Source organism: Rhinolophus hipposideros (assembly GCF_964194185.1).
Source record: "Rhinolophus hipposideros genome assembly, chromosome: 12".
NCBI classification, from domain to species: domain Eukaryota; kingdom Metazoa; phylum Chordata; class Mammalia; order Chiroptera; family Rhinolophidae; genus Rhinolophus; species Rhinolophus hipposideros.
Window position 1 is genome coordinate 77,527,969 of NC_138058.1, and position 18,696 is coordinate 77,546,664.

The window sequence follows — 18,696 nt, forward strand, 5'->3', positions numbered from 1 at the left end:
GGACGGGGGGCGTGGCCGGGCGCCCCCTGAGGCGATGGGACCCAGCGCGCAGTGATCGCCCGACAGTGGGGACGGTGCCGCCCCCGTCCCGGTTGGGCTTCGGCGGCTACCGACACTCACAGGGGGCACCGGGCCTCGACGGCCCCCGAGGTCCCGGCGTGTGAGGCCGCGCGCGACCGCGCCCGCCCACCGGGGCCTCGCTGCCGGAACGGGAGGCCGTGAGACGGGGCGAGCGGGCCCCGCGGGCTCCGCCTGGGTCGGAGCCGCCGCGCACAGCCGGCCGCTCTGCGACGGGCGGGCGTCGGGTTGTGCCGCCGTAGAGACGATGCTTCGGAAGCCTCCGGGGACCGACGGGGCCGGCTCCGCCCCCGCCCCGCCCCGCCCCGCCCCCGCTACCTGAGCCAGGTGCGCGCCGCGCGAGGCCGGCCCCGCCCCGGGAGGCGGAGCCGGGCGCCCGTCCTCTTCCCGGCGGCGGCGGCAGGTGGAGGGCGCGGGAGCGGGCCGGCACCGGGGCGCGAGTGAGTACCGCGTGGGCCGCGCCGCGGAGCGCGACCTGGTCGGCCGCCTCCCGCTTCCCCTTTCAAGTTTAGCCGGAGCCGTGAGTGGTTGGGGGCGGGCGGCGAGGGCAACGGCGCTCCGGGAGCTTCGCTGTCGGCATCCGTTCTGTTCCCGCCGAGATGGCGCCGCAAACTCCCACTCGGCCGAGCGGTTCCCGGACCCCTCCTCGGGGTCTCCGATTCAGTCTAGCCCCCGGGTTTCGGTCCACAGCAAAGCTCTTCCTAAGCGTTTGACCTTAACGGTTGTAAATCATTTTATGTTCCTTGTAAATATCTAAGATTCGAAAAGCCACGGATTAGTATCTTTTCGTTCCAACTTTTTCAACAGATGACATTCTAGAGCTTGGTGGTGAAGGTTGGAGTCTGGTGTGTGATTGACTCCTGGGGCAGGAGGCAGAGAGACGGGGTGACGTGCGCCGTGGGGGTCCCCTAAGGAGTGCCCTCCACTCTGACCTGGCTCTGCCTGTTGTCAGCCCAACAGCCTGGGCAAAGAGGGGAAAAGAGTGAGCGCCGGCCGCCTCTGGGACCCTGGGGGTCTGTGGCAGGGGAGGCTTTTCCCTATTGGAGGAAGGTGACACTGCTTTGAATCTGTAGGGACGATAAGGCACTGAGATTTACCTTGCTGGATGGAAACTTGTCACTTTCACTCCATTACAACAAATATTTCAGTGTCACCACTGCTGCTGCTCAGGCAGAGTTGGAAGGAAGACATGGACAGGAGACCCCTGCTCACCGAGACTCCAGATGTGGTGGCTCAGGTGTGCTGCACGGCTGTCCTCATGCGTGTTTTTATTGGGATGCCTGAATTACTAGTCAGTCAGAAAACCTGTGCGCATGACTTCCGAGAAACACAGGCCTCTCTGTGCCGGCCTGCCCTGGGAATACCTGTGCACTGACTGCGCAGGTGTTTACAGGTTACTGCGCAGGCGTTTACAGGTTACTGCGTCGGAGTTCAAGTAAGCAGAGTAAGTTATAACTTCCGGCCTGTTTGCCATGCTAAGGAGAATTGGTTATTTGGTTTTCTAATGTTCTAGTCAAACAAAATTTCCGTAAAATGTGTAAATGCCACCCCTCATCTTTTATAAGACTGAAAAAATAATTTGAAACAAATCTTTGCTCATCAAAATCAATTCGATGCTTTTATCCCGCTTAGGCAATCTTCATTTTCTGGAGATTTCTTACAATTTAGAAATAAAGAAAAGAAAATAAAAGTGGATGTGGGTGAAAGGGGAGAGTGCTGTCTGTGTGCTCAGGGACGGTGGTCCTAGAAACTCTTGCAAACCTTGTCCTCTTTGCAAAAACATCATGATAGGACATAATCCCATGTCATTTAAGACCCAAGCTCACTGAGGTGTGTTTTTTTGTTGTTGTTTGGGAAGATGCCATTTTTTTTATACCAAGTCATCTGACCACCTGGCTTTTGTAGTCCTGTTCCGAGCCAGGATCACATGACTTCAGTTTTGGGTAAAGTGAGTATAAATGGAGGGTTTCCTTAGGCTGAAAGTTATGTTTCTCCTCATTCCCTCCTCTGTCCTCCACCTGCACCTGGGGTCAGGGGACTAGAAGAGCCGCAGAGGTGCAGAAATGTTTGGATGCAAATCGTTAGTTTTGTTTTAGGTTTGAGTTAGCAATTTGGATTAGGAAGGTTAATGATCTGACCAGAGAGACCGTTTTTGATTTCTAGAACTGACAACTTTGTCTCCTTAAGTCAAAGGAAGTAGTTAAACCAAGGCCGGTGATAGGTAAGAATTGGTTTCAGAAACAATGGCCATAGTGACCAGGCAGTGGTGTTTACTATGAGGGTCTAGTAAAGGTTTTGAGCAAAAGGCAACATTTTAATGCCCTTTTGAAGGTCCCATAGAGAGGTAAAGCTCCTTTGATTTTGGCTAAGATGTCATCAGTTTATTCTAAGTCTTCCCTCAGCAGCATTCCTTTGGTTGGGATTTTATCAATTTAGTGAGTAACCGTCATTTCTCGTAAATTACATTGTGTGAGGCTTGATAATTTGATTAATGTCTAATTAATGGAAATTTGGAAAACTGTTTCTAAACTTACGAACTTTTCATAGAAGTACCCCTCTCATAACTGAGAGTCCATTGAAGAAAGTAATATACTGCATGTTTCTTGACTGAAGGAAAGTTTGGGAATCCCTGAACTCTGGTGAGGACGTGGTGGGGAGGGGCCCTTTGTCCCCTTGCTTTCGTTCCAGACCCCTGGTGGAGGGTAGATTGGAAACGTCGGTTTTCTCACCCCCATGGCAATTTACTTCAAGTGGGGTTCTATATCCCTGTCTGCCCCCAAAAGGCCCCTGGCCCTCGGTTTGTTGCCCTATGATCAAGATGTAAATTACTTCCACATCCTAAGCTCATTTCAAGCTTTTGAGATGTCCAAAGTAAAAAATTTCTCTCTAGTATTTTTTAAACTCTTCGTTATTTTTTTTAAAAAGTCTTACTATGAAATTTTCAAATATTTTAATTTTTAAAGAATACTTTACATTTAAGATTATTAGCTTGAGGTTTGGCAGCTATCCTCCTCTCAGGACGAAACTCAGATGTTTATAGAGAATTTGTTTCGCCTTGAAATTCGAGAGACTTAGCACTTTTGCGACTGTTCAGATGCCTGTCAGGATTTAAAACTGAAGGGGCCTCTACGAATGACCGCTGTCTTCATCGCTTCAGCCGTGTAATGACAGCAGCATTCTGATCGGACCACGCTCTCTGCTTGGGGAACGGGAGAGGAAGAGTTGGTGAGCCCTGACTTGACGCTGAGGACAGGAATTACCCTTATAGCTAAATTGCTATTATTTCTTGGTTCTGCCAGAGGAAGTCACTATATGTAACTATGACCAGGCAAGGCGGTTTTATCAGAAATGTAATAGAAGCTGTGTCAGTAAGACAAATTATCCAGGCTCTGTAGCTCTGCTGAACCCATGGCCTCTTCACCACGTCCAGCTTTGTCAACACCCCATTTCTCAGTGACACCACTGTCTACACAGACCTCCGTGGTGGGCAGGCCTCCTGGCTGCATGTGAGCCCCGCAGTGTTTACGAGCAGCAGCCTTCCCCTGTGGCAGGATGTTTGCGATAGCAGCTCTCAGCTGTGGAATTTGCTTATTTGGTTTAATTCTTCTCGGGTGATGGAGTTCAAACTAGAAACTCTTGGCGGGGGTGTAGGGGGGTAAGATTTATGTTTTTTACTGTGCTTTAGCTGCACGTGTCAGAAAATCTGATCCAAATTGGCTTGAGCAGAAAACAAGGCAGGGTCTGTGTGACTGAGCCCTTCAGAGCCACTCCCAATGTCAGCGGCCGCCCAGTCCTGGGCTCCCACCAGCAGTGCCAGGGTACCCAGGCTCACTCCAACTCTTGTCAAAAGGTCCTCGGCACGGCTTTGTCCTCAGGCTCCCCCTTGGGTGACAAAATGTGCAGCAAGTGACTGGGGAAAGGTAGCTGGGTAGCGCCCACACAAGCCCATGGCCACACACTGGTCACAGACCAATTGTGGTGACGAACTTCTGCCGTGGCCCACAGAGGACACCCAGGATGCCGTAAGAAGCACCGCTCTGGCCTGGCGGGCAGAGTACAAGGGCAGTAGGCAGGAAAGACAGGTAAGGATCTGAGCCTCGAATCACACACTCGAGTGCCGGAAACATGAAATTTCATCATGAGCTCTCATTGTCCATCAGGTCTGGGTCTCTGTTCTCCCTGGAGGCCGTCCTGCTCAGGCTGGGGCTGAGAAAAGACTCGGGGCTGCACCAGACTGCCCCCTCATATTCACTGTTGGTCTTCAGTTGTCACCCGTCTGAGGAGGTGCTGAACGAGTCCTTGTTGCTTCTCAAGGTCCTGACAGTCTGTCCGGTCCTGATGGAACAACAGCCGTGTCCGCAGGCCTGCGACGGGCCCTGCTGTGCCTCCCAGGCTGAAGGGGACTTGCGTGGGCTGTGACAGGCGCAGGCTTGGGGTACGTGAGGCTTTTCGGAGCGCGCTGCTGGCTGGTCTCATGGCACTGCCTCCTTAGGTTTTGTGTCGTTCTCCCTTTCCTGGGGGGACCTAGAAAGGGCTATTTTAGGGCAGAATGCCAATAGGACCTTGCTCCACTGACCCGCTCCCGCCTTCAGCTCTGGGAAGTGCTACAGTCTGAGAGGAGGGGCACTTGGGCGTTTTCTCCTACAAATCCGTTGCAGTTCCATGTACATGAACCTTTTCTAGTCCTAACAGGCATTTGACCTTTAATTCCCCAAAGCCACACAAATACTTTATTCACTTAGCAAATATTTATTGTGTATTTGCAGTATGTCATTATGGCATGTGTTGGAGACATTACAGTTAATAAAATAAAACACACCATGTGCTTCCCCCCCTGGCACTTACAATCTAGTGAAAGAGATGACCCAGCAAGATGAGCAAGATGGAGCCAGATGGCCCGAGAGACCGATACTTCCGGTGGACAGATATGATGGGCAGGTGCAGACCAAACCCAGTGGGAAAAGCGAGGCTTTCAAACCCTGCAGTGATGCTGCCTGAGGTGTTCCGTACACGGAGCAGTTTCGGGAGAAGTGAGCGCAGGGGTTCACGGCTGGGAGCGGACGCCAATGCGGAGGCTGTTGAGTGGGCACCACAAGGCCTGAAGTTCTGGGGCTGGGTGGTGGCAGGGAGCAGACGAGATGTCACCAGAACTTGTGTGGGTGGGGAAGCTTTACATCCTGACGGTGGGTGTGCTGATGGAGGCCTGGGGCACGTGAGAAGCGGAACTCACGGTGGCCCAGGGTTTGAGCGTGAGCTCCCAGGTGACACTCACCTGGAGAGGAAGTTTGGGGAGCAGGTTGGGGAGGAGGTGGGGCGTCACAGGCTGTTGGAATGTGTTTAATTTGAGATGCTGATGCGACGCTTGGGCCAAATGGGCCATCGATACTGTGAGTCTGGAATTCCGGGGAGGTTAAAGCACAGGTACAACTCGGAGAGTTATCAGACATAAATGGTGCATTAAGTCACAGGGTCTGAGGTCTGAGTGTAAGGAGGAAGCGGAGGCGCCCTGGGGAAGTCAAGGGGACCCTGGAAAGAGGCAGAGACCCACCTCTCCACCCTTTCCTGGACGCGCATGAGGTCAGTGTTGGCAGCCTTGGTGGCATCTTTAAACATGGTCACTGTGTCCTCCTCCACCAGTGAGAGCAGCCATCGGGCGTTTGTCCCTCAAGGGTTTGGCTCAAGGGTCACCGATTGTTCTGTGTGGGCCAAGTGGACAAGCGCTGCTCAGCTGCCCAGGAGCAGATAGGCCTGAGGCAGCAGAAACGGCTGCCTACGAGGATGGCTCAGTCCTGGGAAGGGTTTCCCGTAGAAGCCACATGGAAAACTGGTCTGGGAGAATGAATTGTGTTTCCAGAGATCCCCGTGCTGCCTCCCAGCCACAGGCCCTCTGCAGCCTGACTCAGGGCCCACAAGTCCCCTCCCATCCTGAGCTCCTATCCCTGCCACATGCCCACGCCACAGGCTGCTGGCCGCCTGCACCCTGGGCGGCGGCTTCTGCTTACCCAACAGCCCTGAGCAGGCCCAGCCGGGCGGAATGTGGCCCTCAGTGCCAAGGAGGCCTGCGTCCCTCCCAGACTGCCCTTCCTGAGGATGTCCTGTCAGCCGGGGTGCCCTGCAGAGGAGTGATCTCAGCAAACCTGCCATTTGGACCCAGACTGCTGCAGCTGCTCCAGTTGCGCAGGGAAGCCTGACCCATGGGACAGCGGGAAGCACACGCCACCACGTTGTCACATCCAGTCGTTTGGAGGCAGCAGCAAGGAGAGGACTCGGTACAGCTGAGAGGCAGCTTTTTATCCATCTAATATTTGATAAAACGGCAAAACCACTGCTTTGCTCTTTTCAGAAGGACTTGCAAATACTGTTACGCGTACTGTGCATCAGAGATAAGGTACTAACATGTACCATGACATTTGATACGCATTTCCAACCCATTTTTCTGCTTCCGCAAACTAAGTGATTACAATGTAAATAAAACAAGTGAAATCTAGTCCCAAGTTAAAAAATGTAAGTTACAAATACTTCATCTTTCTTGTTCAGCAAATACTGTGGAGAGATCAGAAACTTTTAAAATGGAATAACTAGGGAATGTCGGCTGCAGTAACAAGCTCCCGAATCTCAATTCCTCAGCACAGAAAGCGTTACTTCTCCCTCATGAATAGTTCAAGGGGGTGTCCAGGTGGCCGCGCCCCACTTGGCGATCTGATTGCATCCCTCCCCTCACGGCTGTGCCGGCAGAGACCTCCTCAGCCAGCCAGCTAGCACTGGGGGGACAGTGGAGAAAGCAGCGCCCACCTGGCCTGGCCTGAGTGGTGTGGGTGGCACAGTCATCATTTGTGGGCAGCAGTTTCCAGGGACAGTGCCACACCGGCTAACGGCAGCACACCTGGGTGGGCAACTCACTGTCCCTGCTGCACAACTCAAAAAGCAAACCCCAAAGTATGTGAAAATTAAGGTCCTGTTGCCTCATCTAGAAACCAACAGAATTAGGAAAACAAACCCATCGTCTACCGTGTTTACCCAAAAATAAGACCTAGCTGGACCATCAGCTCTAATGCATCTAGTCACCAGTCATGGTTTTCAGAATCTATCGATTGTATCAATACCGTATTGGAAAGTTGGAAAATTGGAAATGCCCTTTACCATGTTTTGTCTTGACCACTGTGGAATACCAAGAAAACTGTATCTCACCGGTGTGCTACCTTTAGTCAAGATGTGACTAAACGCTGTCTCCTTAAAATGTTTTCTAAAGGCCCAATGGCTTATCTGTATAAGGATGTTCACTTGACTTTTCTAGTTTGTATCTTTTAAAACCCTCTAAATCCAATCTGTATAACGAACGCATTAACAATGGGAAAAATTTAAAGGCTCTTAGTAGATTGACACAATTCTGAATGGATTTCACAAGAGCCCTTCCTGGTATAAAAACGAGCGTAGGGTCCCTCTGTACTCATGTGTGTGCTGCAGTCACATGGCAAGGACAGACCGTCATCGCAGTGGCTGGTTTGGATTTCAAGTACATGGTGAGGAGATGAGCGACTTCACACTTAGTGCCTAACACTTTGAATCTAGAATTACCAATGTCTCACAAATGCATGCAATCGCAATTCAGTATTTCACCAAACCCCATCTTGTGAGTGAGTATGTGTGTTTTATGTGAGTGTGTGTGTGTGTGCACGTGGACGTGGACAACGGATGTCACACTGTTTACTTTTCCACACCTCTTCATGCAGGGCCTGTTGTTGGCCTTGAGATGTCAGATTTGAAATGAAAGACAACTTAAAGAGTAATTATTCTTATTATAAAATTGTACAGCTGCAGTCCTAAGTTCTCACAGATGCATTAAATAATTACATAATATTCAGTTGATGCTGAAAAGACTTTGTTATATAATATTTCAGACACACAAGGCACTACTGAGAATAACATACCATGACCTACTGCACAGCCCTACGGGAAAACTATCCAAACCTTCCAAGGGCCACCGTCCCCCTATCAAATAAATATCTTTATACTTTTATTATCCACATGTATGTATACTTATTTTTGTGCTTTAAAACATGTCTGTACCTTAACACAGCCTGTCTTTCCTCCCATGTTGACGCAGGTAGATGAGTTTAATTGAAGTTCTGTAGAGAATGCAGTTTTAATACTACACCAAACAGTATTTATCCTCCTCCTGAGGAAAATTGGTTTCCTTCTTGGGACATATTTTTAATTGCTATTACTGTTTTGCCATTAAAAGCATTACCTCAATGAACGTTCTTACATGTGCATTAGTTTCCCAGCACACCATACAAATTACTAGAACTGGCTGGCTGCCGATGGCAGAAATGTGGCAGCCAGAAGTCACATGCCCGCCATCAGAGCCACACTCTCTCCCGAGCCTCCAGGATCCCGTCTGTCTCCCATCTTCTGGGGGCTCCTTGGCTTGTGGCTGCCCCACTCCCATCTCTGCCTCTGTGGCTACATTGCGTCTCCCCCCAACCCGTGTCTTCTCTTCTTCTGTCCCCTCTGAGGACACTCATCACTGGCGTTAGGATCCACCGAGGCAGTGAACAATGACTGCGTCTTGTGATTCTTAATGTGATCACATCGCAAACACTCGTCCCCCAAATAAGATGCATCTACCGGGTGCAAGCGGACGTGATTGGGGGCCACCATTCAGACCCGCTGAGCACGCTTAGGCTAACACTGGAGGTCAGAGGACAGCCCTGCAACGTGACTGTACAGACTTAACCTGACCAGCAGGATCCGAGCTGTCCCTTTGTGCCATACCCTGCACACACTCATCGGACTCTAATTCTGTCAGAGGATGGTAACTCGTGGTGATCTTACTTTTCTTTTCTTTTCTTTTTTTTTATTAGTTTCAGGTGTACAAGACAAGGTAATACTTAGACGTTCATCATTTATATCCCTCACACTGTGAACCCCCCTCCCCCATCCATTATCCCTCCGACCTCACACTGAGCCATCACATTATATATATAAAATTATAGTTGGCATTCATTAATGTTTAGCTTCTGGTGTACAATGCCATGGTCAGGCATCCACAGTATCCCTGAAGTGGTCTCCCAAATAGGACGCATGTCCATCGGATACCCAACAAAATCTTTACAACATTATTGAATAAGTTCCCCAAATTAATTTTCAGAAAAACTTTTCACATCCCTAATTCCTAGTGAGTTTGATCTGCTTTTCTTGTATCTATCAGCCACCTAGGTTCCCTCCTCTGTGAAATAACTAATCAAATACTTTGCCCAGTTTTCTATTGTGTTACTTGTACTTTTATTGATTTTTAAAAGATCTCCCCACCCCCACCCCATAAGTGGACAAGAAATATGAAAAAGATTTGACAGAAATGGAAAGATACTCAACTTACCCTAAGATAGCACATTAAAAGTACGCTGAGAACAACATGACAAAGACACGGTGGCCATGCTCTCATCCAGCATCAACAACTTGTACTAGAAACGGGTAGAAACAGGAAAACAAAACCCATAGCTAGGAATTAAAACAGAAACAGACCCAGAAAGAACAGAGACGATGAGATTATACGACCAGAGTATCAAACCACCTTTTACAATATGCTCACGGATTTAAAGAACAACATAAACACAATGAGGACAGAAACAGAAGGAATGAAAAACAATCAAGTGGGACTTTCGGAGCCAGAACACATCCTGTGAAAGAAACATTCATCTGATGGTTTGAACAGCAGATTTTACATCTTTGGCTCTTCGGATCCCTTGTCCTGCAATGAGGGAATGACCCGTGCTCACATGCTTCAGAGCTAGAGGGATTACGTGAGCATAGTTCTGACAAATAATCTCTCCTATGAGTTTATGAATACCCAATCAATACTGAGATGCAAAATGCTACACAAATGCTAGCGTTTGTTACTTCGAGTAATCACTGAATTCCTGAGTCTCCTAGAATTTTACTAATAAGGAAAATCTGTACAGACAGTTCAAAAATTTTTGACGAAAATAGCCAAAGTTATTAAATTTTATGTTATCTATTATTAGATAGTTGTAAAATACATCTTTTGCTCATTCTTAAAGGGTTTATTTTTTGTAGTAGTATTAGTATTTAGGTGAACTAAGAATTACAGGGTGAAGGTACATAATTGGGAGATTGGACCAGATTTTAATATCCTTTAGAATCCCATGATTTTATAATTCTGGGATTTTGAGAGTTTAGGGTAGCCCAATCTCAGAGGGAATTTAATTTATCAGGAAAATAGAGATGAAACAATTAATTGAGGATTTCTAGTTTATTTCCTTTGTTAGGGTACAATTCGTTAATGCTTAATTGTGCATGAGAAAAAATGAAATAACACATTTCTAACTTCTATTTAGATTTCATTCATTAAAATCTTTTTTTTTTAATCTTTTAGTGAATAACCCTATACCTTCCAATTTGAAATCAGAAGCAAAAAAGGCTGCTAAAATTTTAAGAGAATTCACAGAAATAACTTCCAGAAATGGACCTGATAAGATCATTCCTGGTAGGTAAATAAAATCCATACTGGTCATTTCTAAATTTGTTTTGTTTTCTAAATTACGTTTTGCGTTCCTTGACTCCAGGCAGAGAACCCCATGAGAGCAGCTGGCGCTCAGACCACCAGCTGGTGCCCTGGGACGCCTTCTGGCCATAGCTTTCTCGCCTGCCCCCCTTCAGGTGGCCACGGCCCTACACACTGTATGTCCTCCACTTCTGCTTTCCTCAAACTCACCTGTCCTTGTCTCAGTTTCTGAGGACTTGGCAAGCTCATCTTGCAAACTCATTAATCTCAGAAAAAAAATTTAATTTTTGTGTTTTCTCCTTCTGATATTTACACTCTGTAGTGCTGTAGGAGGATTTTCATCACTGATTCTCAACACGGCTGCACATCAGTGTTCCCAGGCCGTTACAGTAGTCTCCACACTCTCCCAAACCTGCTTACTTAGACCCTCCCCAAATCAGTGTGGCTGGAAATGCAGATTTCAAACCCATTTCTCCTGTGATAAATTCATGAAAGCATGCCCTCTGTCAGGCCCAAGGCCTAAGAGCTGGTCTGAGGTGAGCCTCTGGGGGCCACATGACCAGCTGTTTCTAAAGGCTGTGGCAGAGAACACCTGCCTCCTGCAAAGAAGATTCATATGCAAAGCAGCCTAGGGAATATTGCTGATGAATTTCCCTCTTCCGTAATCAGTGCCTGACTCTGATCCTGCATTAAAGAAACCAGTTTAATTTCTTAAGCCCGACTTTCTGAAGTTCTTTAACAGAACTTCAAATGTCTACACAATTTTGAATTTGTTATAATATTACCGATATGAGCTTTGTTTGAACCCAGCCATCCTAAGAAAGCACTTTACATAATGTCGTGCTCCTCAGACAGAGCCCCCTGGGAAGTCCTCAGATATGCAGGCCTGAGAATCAAAACCTGCCTTGTCCACAAGGTCTCCAATGAGTTTTAGGCACACAGGTTTGAGAAGCACAACCAGAATAACTGCATTTTTGGTAGCAATGCTCTGAAGCACGAATTGTGGTCATTTAAAAACATGCTTTTGCTCTATGTACATATCTAAGCAGAAGTGCTACTAACAGTAAAGCATTAAGTGAGAATGGAATGACAAGTTGAGGACTCAGCCAACATGTGGTTGTGAATATAAGCCTGCATGATGTGGAATGTAGATAGCTGTCGACCTTGTTACAATATATTTATAAGCTTTTACAAAACAAAACGAAGGTGTGCTTCATAGATTACCACGTGAAAACTCCATTTTCTCTGCCGTGCTTAGTTATGAACGACTACAGATGGTTTGCATGGTAGCTTCTTCACACTCTCGGATGAATTATCTCTGAGAGTCTGTTATTACTTCGAATTAATAAGTGATGTGCATAATTATATTAGAAATTTACTGGTTTTCTAGGGATACCTACAAAATCTTTTTTTGTGTACCTGAGTACATGGACTGGTGGGATTTCCTTGACAGACTATTTAACTAGAGTGGTGATAAATTCAACTACCTTAAAAATGAAATCGGGGTCCAAAAATGATTTTCAGTGTCCAGGTTTCCCTTGATATTTGAGAGATGTACTATTGTGTAAGTCAGCCCACAGAGTAGTGAGGCACTGAGCTTAGTGGGGACCAGTGACCCTCATTGTATGTGATGAACTTCCCTGAAATGTGAGTAAATAAACTGTTAAACTGAATCCTATTTTCAGGGCACTCCTGGATATGTTACTTGAATATTGTAACCCATCATTTTATAAAGTTAAAAAATGCCTTAATGTGGCAAAATCACTTAATTTTCCATTTTTGAATTCAGATTTTCGTGTTAATAAAAGGTGAAGTATATGGCTTTAAGATCAAAGTTGTGCCGCATGTTGTGTGTCAGACATTTTAAAGTTACTCCTTAATACTGTATGGATCTAAGTTTCTTTGAAAATAGTAACTTGTTTTTAAAATTATGAATTATTCTAAACTAATGGAAATCTCCAAATTGTTAGTTCTGCTACTGGATATCAATAAAACGTCATCCAAATCTCATTTCTTATGGCAGTTGCAGGATTTTTGAGCACTTATGATGTGACATTTAGCATTGCAAAACCAAAAACATAAAAGAAGAGGTGGGACTTGGGGTGGGGGGGCAGCCCACCCATTATGTAGCTGTTTTAGTCATGGCTCACGTGTGCCATTAAGACGTCTCATGAGAGCCTGGAATCCAGTCAAGTAAACCTGTGTGTGTGTGTCAACTCTGTGGAACATGTGCTCACTCACTGTCCTTCACTTTGGCAGCTCATGTGATTGCTAAAGCGAAGGGCCTCGCGGTTCTGTCTGTGATAAAAGCTGGATTTCTGGTAACTGCTAGAGGAGGCAGTGGGGTTGTATTGGCACGTCTTCCAGATGGAAGTAAGTCGATGTTTCTTCACTTGGGGGAGTAGAGAATCTCAATTCTTTATTGTTCTGTTTCCATTCTGAGCACCCGTCATAGGGACTGTAATAGGCTTCCTTACACCTGCCACCTGAAATTGTCATCCTGAGGGCTCCCTGGAGGCACTCCGTGGGTGTTCAATAATCCAGGGCAAAGAGCCGTCTCCTTTCTCTCCTCTTCTTAAAATATTAGATGAGACTCAGTGGGCTGATCTGGCTTTGTCTTCTATATATTTTGCAATTCTTTCATGGAGCAAATATTAAACATGATAATATTTATATTTCTGTTGTGAAATATGAATTCTTATTCCTCAACTTCATGGTACAATGGATTTCTTTTGTTTTATGGAAGTTGATAAGAAAGTAAGGGCTATCTATAAGCTTTTCTACTGTTCCCATGAGAGAACAGTAGAATATGAAACATTTTACAAAATCTCCCCAAGGAAGAATCATATCGAGATCAATGTAATTTGGTTTTACTTTCTGCAGTGAAATCTCATACTGGATTTTTCAGAGATGAAATTCAAATATATTTGCCTTGAATTCCAAGAACCAACATTTATAGTACTATTTAAAATGTATGTAGGTGTTTCATAACCAACTAAAGTGCTTTTCATACCACTCTAACATTTTCTGTTCAGTCACATAAGTGAACACATTTTTCTGTAAATAAGTTATTTTTCAATGTAGACAAATTATTTTGAGAGGGAGCGTGGTCGCTCACTGACAATAGATACACCTGGTGTTTGTGGGGCTCGTGGCCCTTGAACGTCAGTCAGTGGGGGGCCCATTACTTCTGCAACATGCCCCCACAGGGAGTGAGTCTCAGAATCTGTGATCAGCTCAGAGCTCAGTGCTGCGTTGTGAAACAAAACGACAGAATTCTCTTCACCTCAAACACCACCCAAATTCCCCCCCCCCCTTTTCCGCCTCTCCCCACACACCGTTTCAAGCAGTTGTTCCTCAGCCTAGTCATGTAGGACACAGCTCCCTGGCCCATGCTGGTATTATGAGCCTTGTGCTCCCCTTGGCTGAGGCAGTCGGTCACCAGTCGTCAGTCGCCCACTCACAGCAGCTCACGGGACCAGCTGCCAGAGCTCACAGGACTATCTGCCGGCCACTCATGATGGCTGCCGGCCCACGTGGGAATAGAACCGGCGACTTCGACATTAGGAGCATGGCGCTCCAACTACCTGAGCCACTGGGCCAGCCCACCACCCAAATTTTGATGGGCTGACTTCTCAGCAACACAACCAAAGTGGGGGCACATTCAAGGGATGGGCCCTGTGGCTGTAAGAAGGCCCAGCCTTGTAGGTCCCCTGACAGAGTGACTGCCTGAACAGGTGCAGGCGCTGCCTACATCTGGGGCTTCGCTCATAGCCTCAGGAGCACCTTTCCCTGGATTAAATGCCGACCTCTCTCTCTCCCATATTGCCCAGGAGCAGCTGCTCACTCTGCAGAGGGCAATTTAAAAGCTGCCCAAATGAGTCACAGCACATTCCCAGACCCCAACCAGATAGGAACAGGGACAGTTCCTAACATAGGAAATGGAAAATAACTTTGGGATTATAAAACACTAATTTCTATAATCAAAACTCCTCTAAGCCTGGACAGATTAGTCCTGGGTATACTCAAGCAGTATCTTAGTATCTGGAAATACCTGGTAGTAAGAGCAGTTAGGGTTAGGGAGCTAACAAGCATTTAAAGAAATTACTGTATCTCGACTATCCCACCCCCCCCCCAGTCAAATTAACATTTTTCTAGACTTGTTTAACCTAAATGCTTTCAATCCTTTTGTTCTTTTATATCTATGATAAAATAACTAAAGACTAGAATTACTGCTCAATTATTTTGTAAAGCATTATGAACTATTAATTGTTGAGGTTATCAAATGCTATGTATGTTTAGTTGGTGAAAATTCAACAGTTTGGTATTAGGCATGTTTGTCAAGAAAAATCAGAACAGGCATCTGTGAGTCTAAGAGGCCCATAACAAATATCTAATACTTTTCAAATATTTTTAACTTAAAAAACTATATATGTTTATTAAAGAACATTTAAAAGCATTAAGGAAAATGCGACATTCTTATTACTTTAAAAAGAAACACTATTCATTCTCATTTAAGCATTTTTCCATGTGACAAGGGATTTAATGTTAATGTTCATTTGTTTTTATTAGAATGGTCTGCGCCTTCAGCCATTGGTATAGCTGGGCTCGGTGGAGGGCTTGAGATAGGAATCGAGGTAAGTGGGTGATGTGTGTGCATACAATTGCCGTGTTCTCTAAAAGCAGCTGAAACTTCATACATGAAAGCTGAGAGATTTCCTACAATTCTTATTTTACCACCTGTGGAAATGGTTCCCTTTTATTTTCTTCATGATTAACTAGCTGAAAACTAGCTAATGTTTACCATTTTTCTTTCATTTAGAGTAGAATTATTTTTCATTCACCGTCTGTTAGCACATCTGTGGAACAGCTGTGTCTCAAATCTGACAAACTAGGATCGGCAGCGTATGCTGCTAACTGCGCAATTGCTTGTCCCCCGTGCTCCATGACCATGCCTGGGCTCAGTAAAAGTTGCTTAACACAGAGCATCATCCTGTGTCAAAGCCCAGTTTCGTTACAACCAATATTCAAGTGACTTCAAATTCTTTAAGTAAAGGTTGACTTTGTATTGTTTCCTTTTCTAACTTTGGTCCTAACGGTTATGGCTTCTGTCAAATGGCTGAGAAATTCCACTAGAATATACTTGTTTGCAGAGGTCTGGTGCATAGAGATCACCTGCTGCATACTATTGACCTTTCATCTGTTGCTTTATTGCTAAGTGTTTGGTAAATCAAATCTCCTGATACTCTCAAATCATTGTCTTCTCAAATTTCAGCCAATTTCTTCTTCAGGTATCCTTTCATGAATTTGCTCTGTTTCCACAGTTTTAAATTCCCTCGGCCTTATTAGGAGAAAGTATTTCCATAACTCTTCTTTCATCTTTTTTTGACCTTCTTTACTCACTGCTGCATACGTCTGTATTATAAAAAGAGAAACATAGTTTTGCTCATGATGACTGCCTTTTTATTGTGCATCAACCAAATCAGTCTTCACAAATCCCTCCCTCTTGTGGAAAGCATGTTTTCATCAGCTGTGGTGTCTGGCTGCCCACACCTGCCGACACAGAGGACAAGTGGCACTGAGTTACATACAGCCCACTCCTTCCACATCCTTCTGACTCCAAGTGAGGCCGGGACGTGCTTTGAGAATCAGTGTCAAATATCATTTATTTCAAAAATGGTGAGAGACTAACTAATAATGACTGCAGTAAGTTTAATTATTAGCTACTAAAATGAGAGTCTCCACTAAAACTGGGACTGAATCTCAGTTCCTTTATCTGTAAGATATGGTCTTAACAATACTGCTGCCACCTAGGGTTGTGCTTTCAAGTACACAGAAAGCACTCACTGAACCGATTCATACTATTGGATACTCGAATAATTGTCTGCTCTTCTGTTGTAATACAGAATGGAATAACTAACAATAGCTCACATTTCTAGGAAACTTCCATAATGTCTTACATAATCATTTCCATCCTGTAGCCCTGGAGGGAGGCTGTCACTGCTCCAGTGTGGAAAGTGTCATTAGGGTCCCAGCATATCCCCGACCTTAGGACCCTCCTCCTAGTTGTGCGTCCTTTGTTTGGCATTTTTTAGTGCTGTGTTTCAGAGAGACTTTTGGTCTTTCCCACAGATCTCTGTTTGAGCTCTTCTGATTATCACTGTGGCAGTTTACCTCACCTCACTAGACCTCTGTCACCAAGTACATTGCCAGATTGTTTAGAAGCCTAAAGTTGATAGTGTTTGAACACCTCAGAGCATGTGCACACTGAATGCTCAGAAGTGTTTGCTACAATTATCCGTGGAAATATTAGCTGCTTATATCCTCAGCTCAAAATAAAAATATGACCCTTCTTTCATATTCTCTCTCTGTCTACACTGAAATGTTGCTACATTATTTGTAGTATATTGGAGTTTTAATCAGCATATATTTTGAATAATATTGAAACAGTTATTTTTTAATATATGGGTTTCTACATTTTAGGTATCAGATTTGGTAATTATTCTGAATTATGACAGAGCAGTAGAAGCTTTTGCAAAAGGTGGTAACCTAACACTTGGAGGGAATTTTACTGTGGCAGTCGGGCCCCTGGGAAGGTGAGTACTGTAAAATACTTTTGAAGAGCTGTTGGATTGAAGAGGTTTAAAAACTATATATTGTTATACATTCAGAGGAAACTTGAATTAAAATGAAACAAATTTATGATTTACATGTCTCCCAGAAAGTTTGAGTTTGCTTACGAATAAGAAATTTATAAAACACAGGCATGGAGATAAAATAAGAAAATCTGAAACTAGCACACGCAACAGGAAACTAAATATTTCTGAAATGCAGGCCAATTTATCTACTTCAATTGAATATAAAATTTACATTAAGTTTGGAAGGAGCTAAAGCAAGTCAAATTTAATTCACTGATAAAGGTCACCATTAATTAGGAAAGAAAAGGCTTTTTTTCCAACTAAATTATGAAAAATTGAAATGGAAGTATTTTACTTGAGTATTGTTTAAAATACGTACAGTGGATTTTCCTTCCCTATTAATAAAGTAATATTCTTGTGTTAACTGAGCAATTTAGGAATATTTTAAACCCAGACTGTTTATAGAAGTTACACAGTAAAATCATCTAGAAAGGTTTCCAAGGCCCATGAAAATACTCGGCGTGAGAAGAATCCACAGTCTCTAGTACTCTTGAGATGTAGTTCCCTGTTTTAGGAAAGGAAGACAAAGCTGGAAACTAAACGCGTTATGGGTATTCCCCGTGACGCAGTCCTCTGGTCTGTCACATCCTCCTGTGACAGTTTTACAGACTGTCCCCCTGAACCCCTTCAGGGGTTCAAGCCCTTCCCCTGAACCCCTGGCAGCACCCGGCTTGGGCCAATAGCAAGCACAGCATGCCCACAGCACAGTGGCATGCAAGGGTCTAGGGCCAGGCCACCCTGAGCACAGGCCTTGTGTGACCTCGGAAGCTAAGCAGGGTCGAGCCTGGTTAAGCCTTGGATGGGAGAAGGGTATAGGAAACTCTTCCCTGTCAGAAGTACGGGGCTGGTCAAATAGGACCCTCAGGTGGGGAGCCTCTCAGAGTTCCGTGCTGCCAACCCTTCTGTTTTGCAGGAATTTGGAAGGGAATGTCGCCTTAAGAAGTTCTGCCGCTGTCTTTACGTACTGCAAATCAAGAGGACTCTTTGCTGGCATAAGTTTAGAAGGTAGCTGTTTGATTGAAAGGAAAGAAACTAATCGAAAGTAAGTGCCAGCCAAATAATGCTAAGTGATTTAAAGACAGTGTTATGAGAAAATGATACTTCAAAGATTTAGGTAGTAACAGTTCTTCGTAGTTTACAGAGTACTTCTGTGTGTTCTTTTTAAATCAACAGCATATGGCTATGAGTGTATATTTCTTTATTTAAAAATTCAATATAAAATAATATGTACCTATAAAAAATTTAGAAAACACAAAAAAGTTAAAAGGGAGAAAAACCGCTTCATCCCTCTAAGATTGTTCACATTTTGCTTTGTTCCCTCACATCAATTTCCTAAGCATAATTTTCTTTTGTTTTGCCTTATGTGATTGTATCATACTAGATTCAGTTGTAAAT

The 18,696-nt window shown here is 45.1% G+C and overlaps 1 protein-coding gene across 2 annotated transcripts in view; it reads left to right on the forward strand.

Annotated features, from left to right (window-relative positions):
- The first annotated feature begins 438 nt into the window (after positions 1 to 438).
- The window catches only part of SH3YL1 (SH3 and SYLF domain containing 1), a 28,004-nt gene continuing 9,746 nt past the window's right edge, over positions 439 to 18,696 (forward strand). For both annotated transcript variants that reach the window (XM_081068145.1, XM_081068144.1), the window contains exons 1-6: positions 439 to 518; positions 10,475 to 10,585; positions 12,863 to 12,976; positions 15,176 to 15,240; positions 17,087 to 17,199; positions 18,215 to 18,343. In XM_081068145.1, the coding sequence (XP_080924271.1) occupies position 518; positions 10,475 to 10,585; positions 12,863 to 12,976; positions 15,176 to 15,240; positions 17,087 to 17,199; positions 18,215 to 18,343 (533 nt within the window). In that variant the 5' untranslated portion in view covers positions 439 to 517. The remainder of the gene's footprint in view (positions 519 to 10,474; positions 10,586 to 12,862; positions 12,977 to 15,175; positions 15,241 to 17,086; positions 17,200 to 18,214; positions 18,344 to 18,696) is intronic.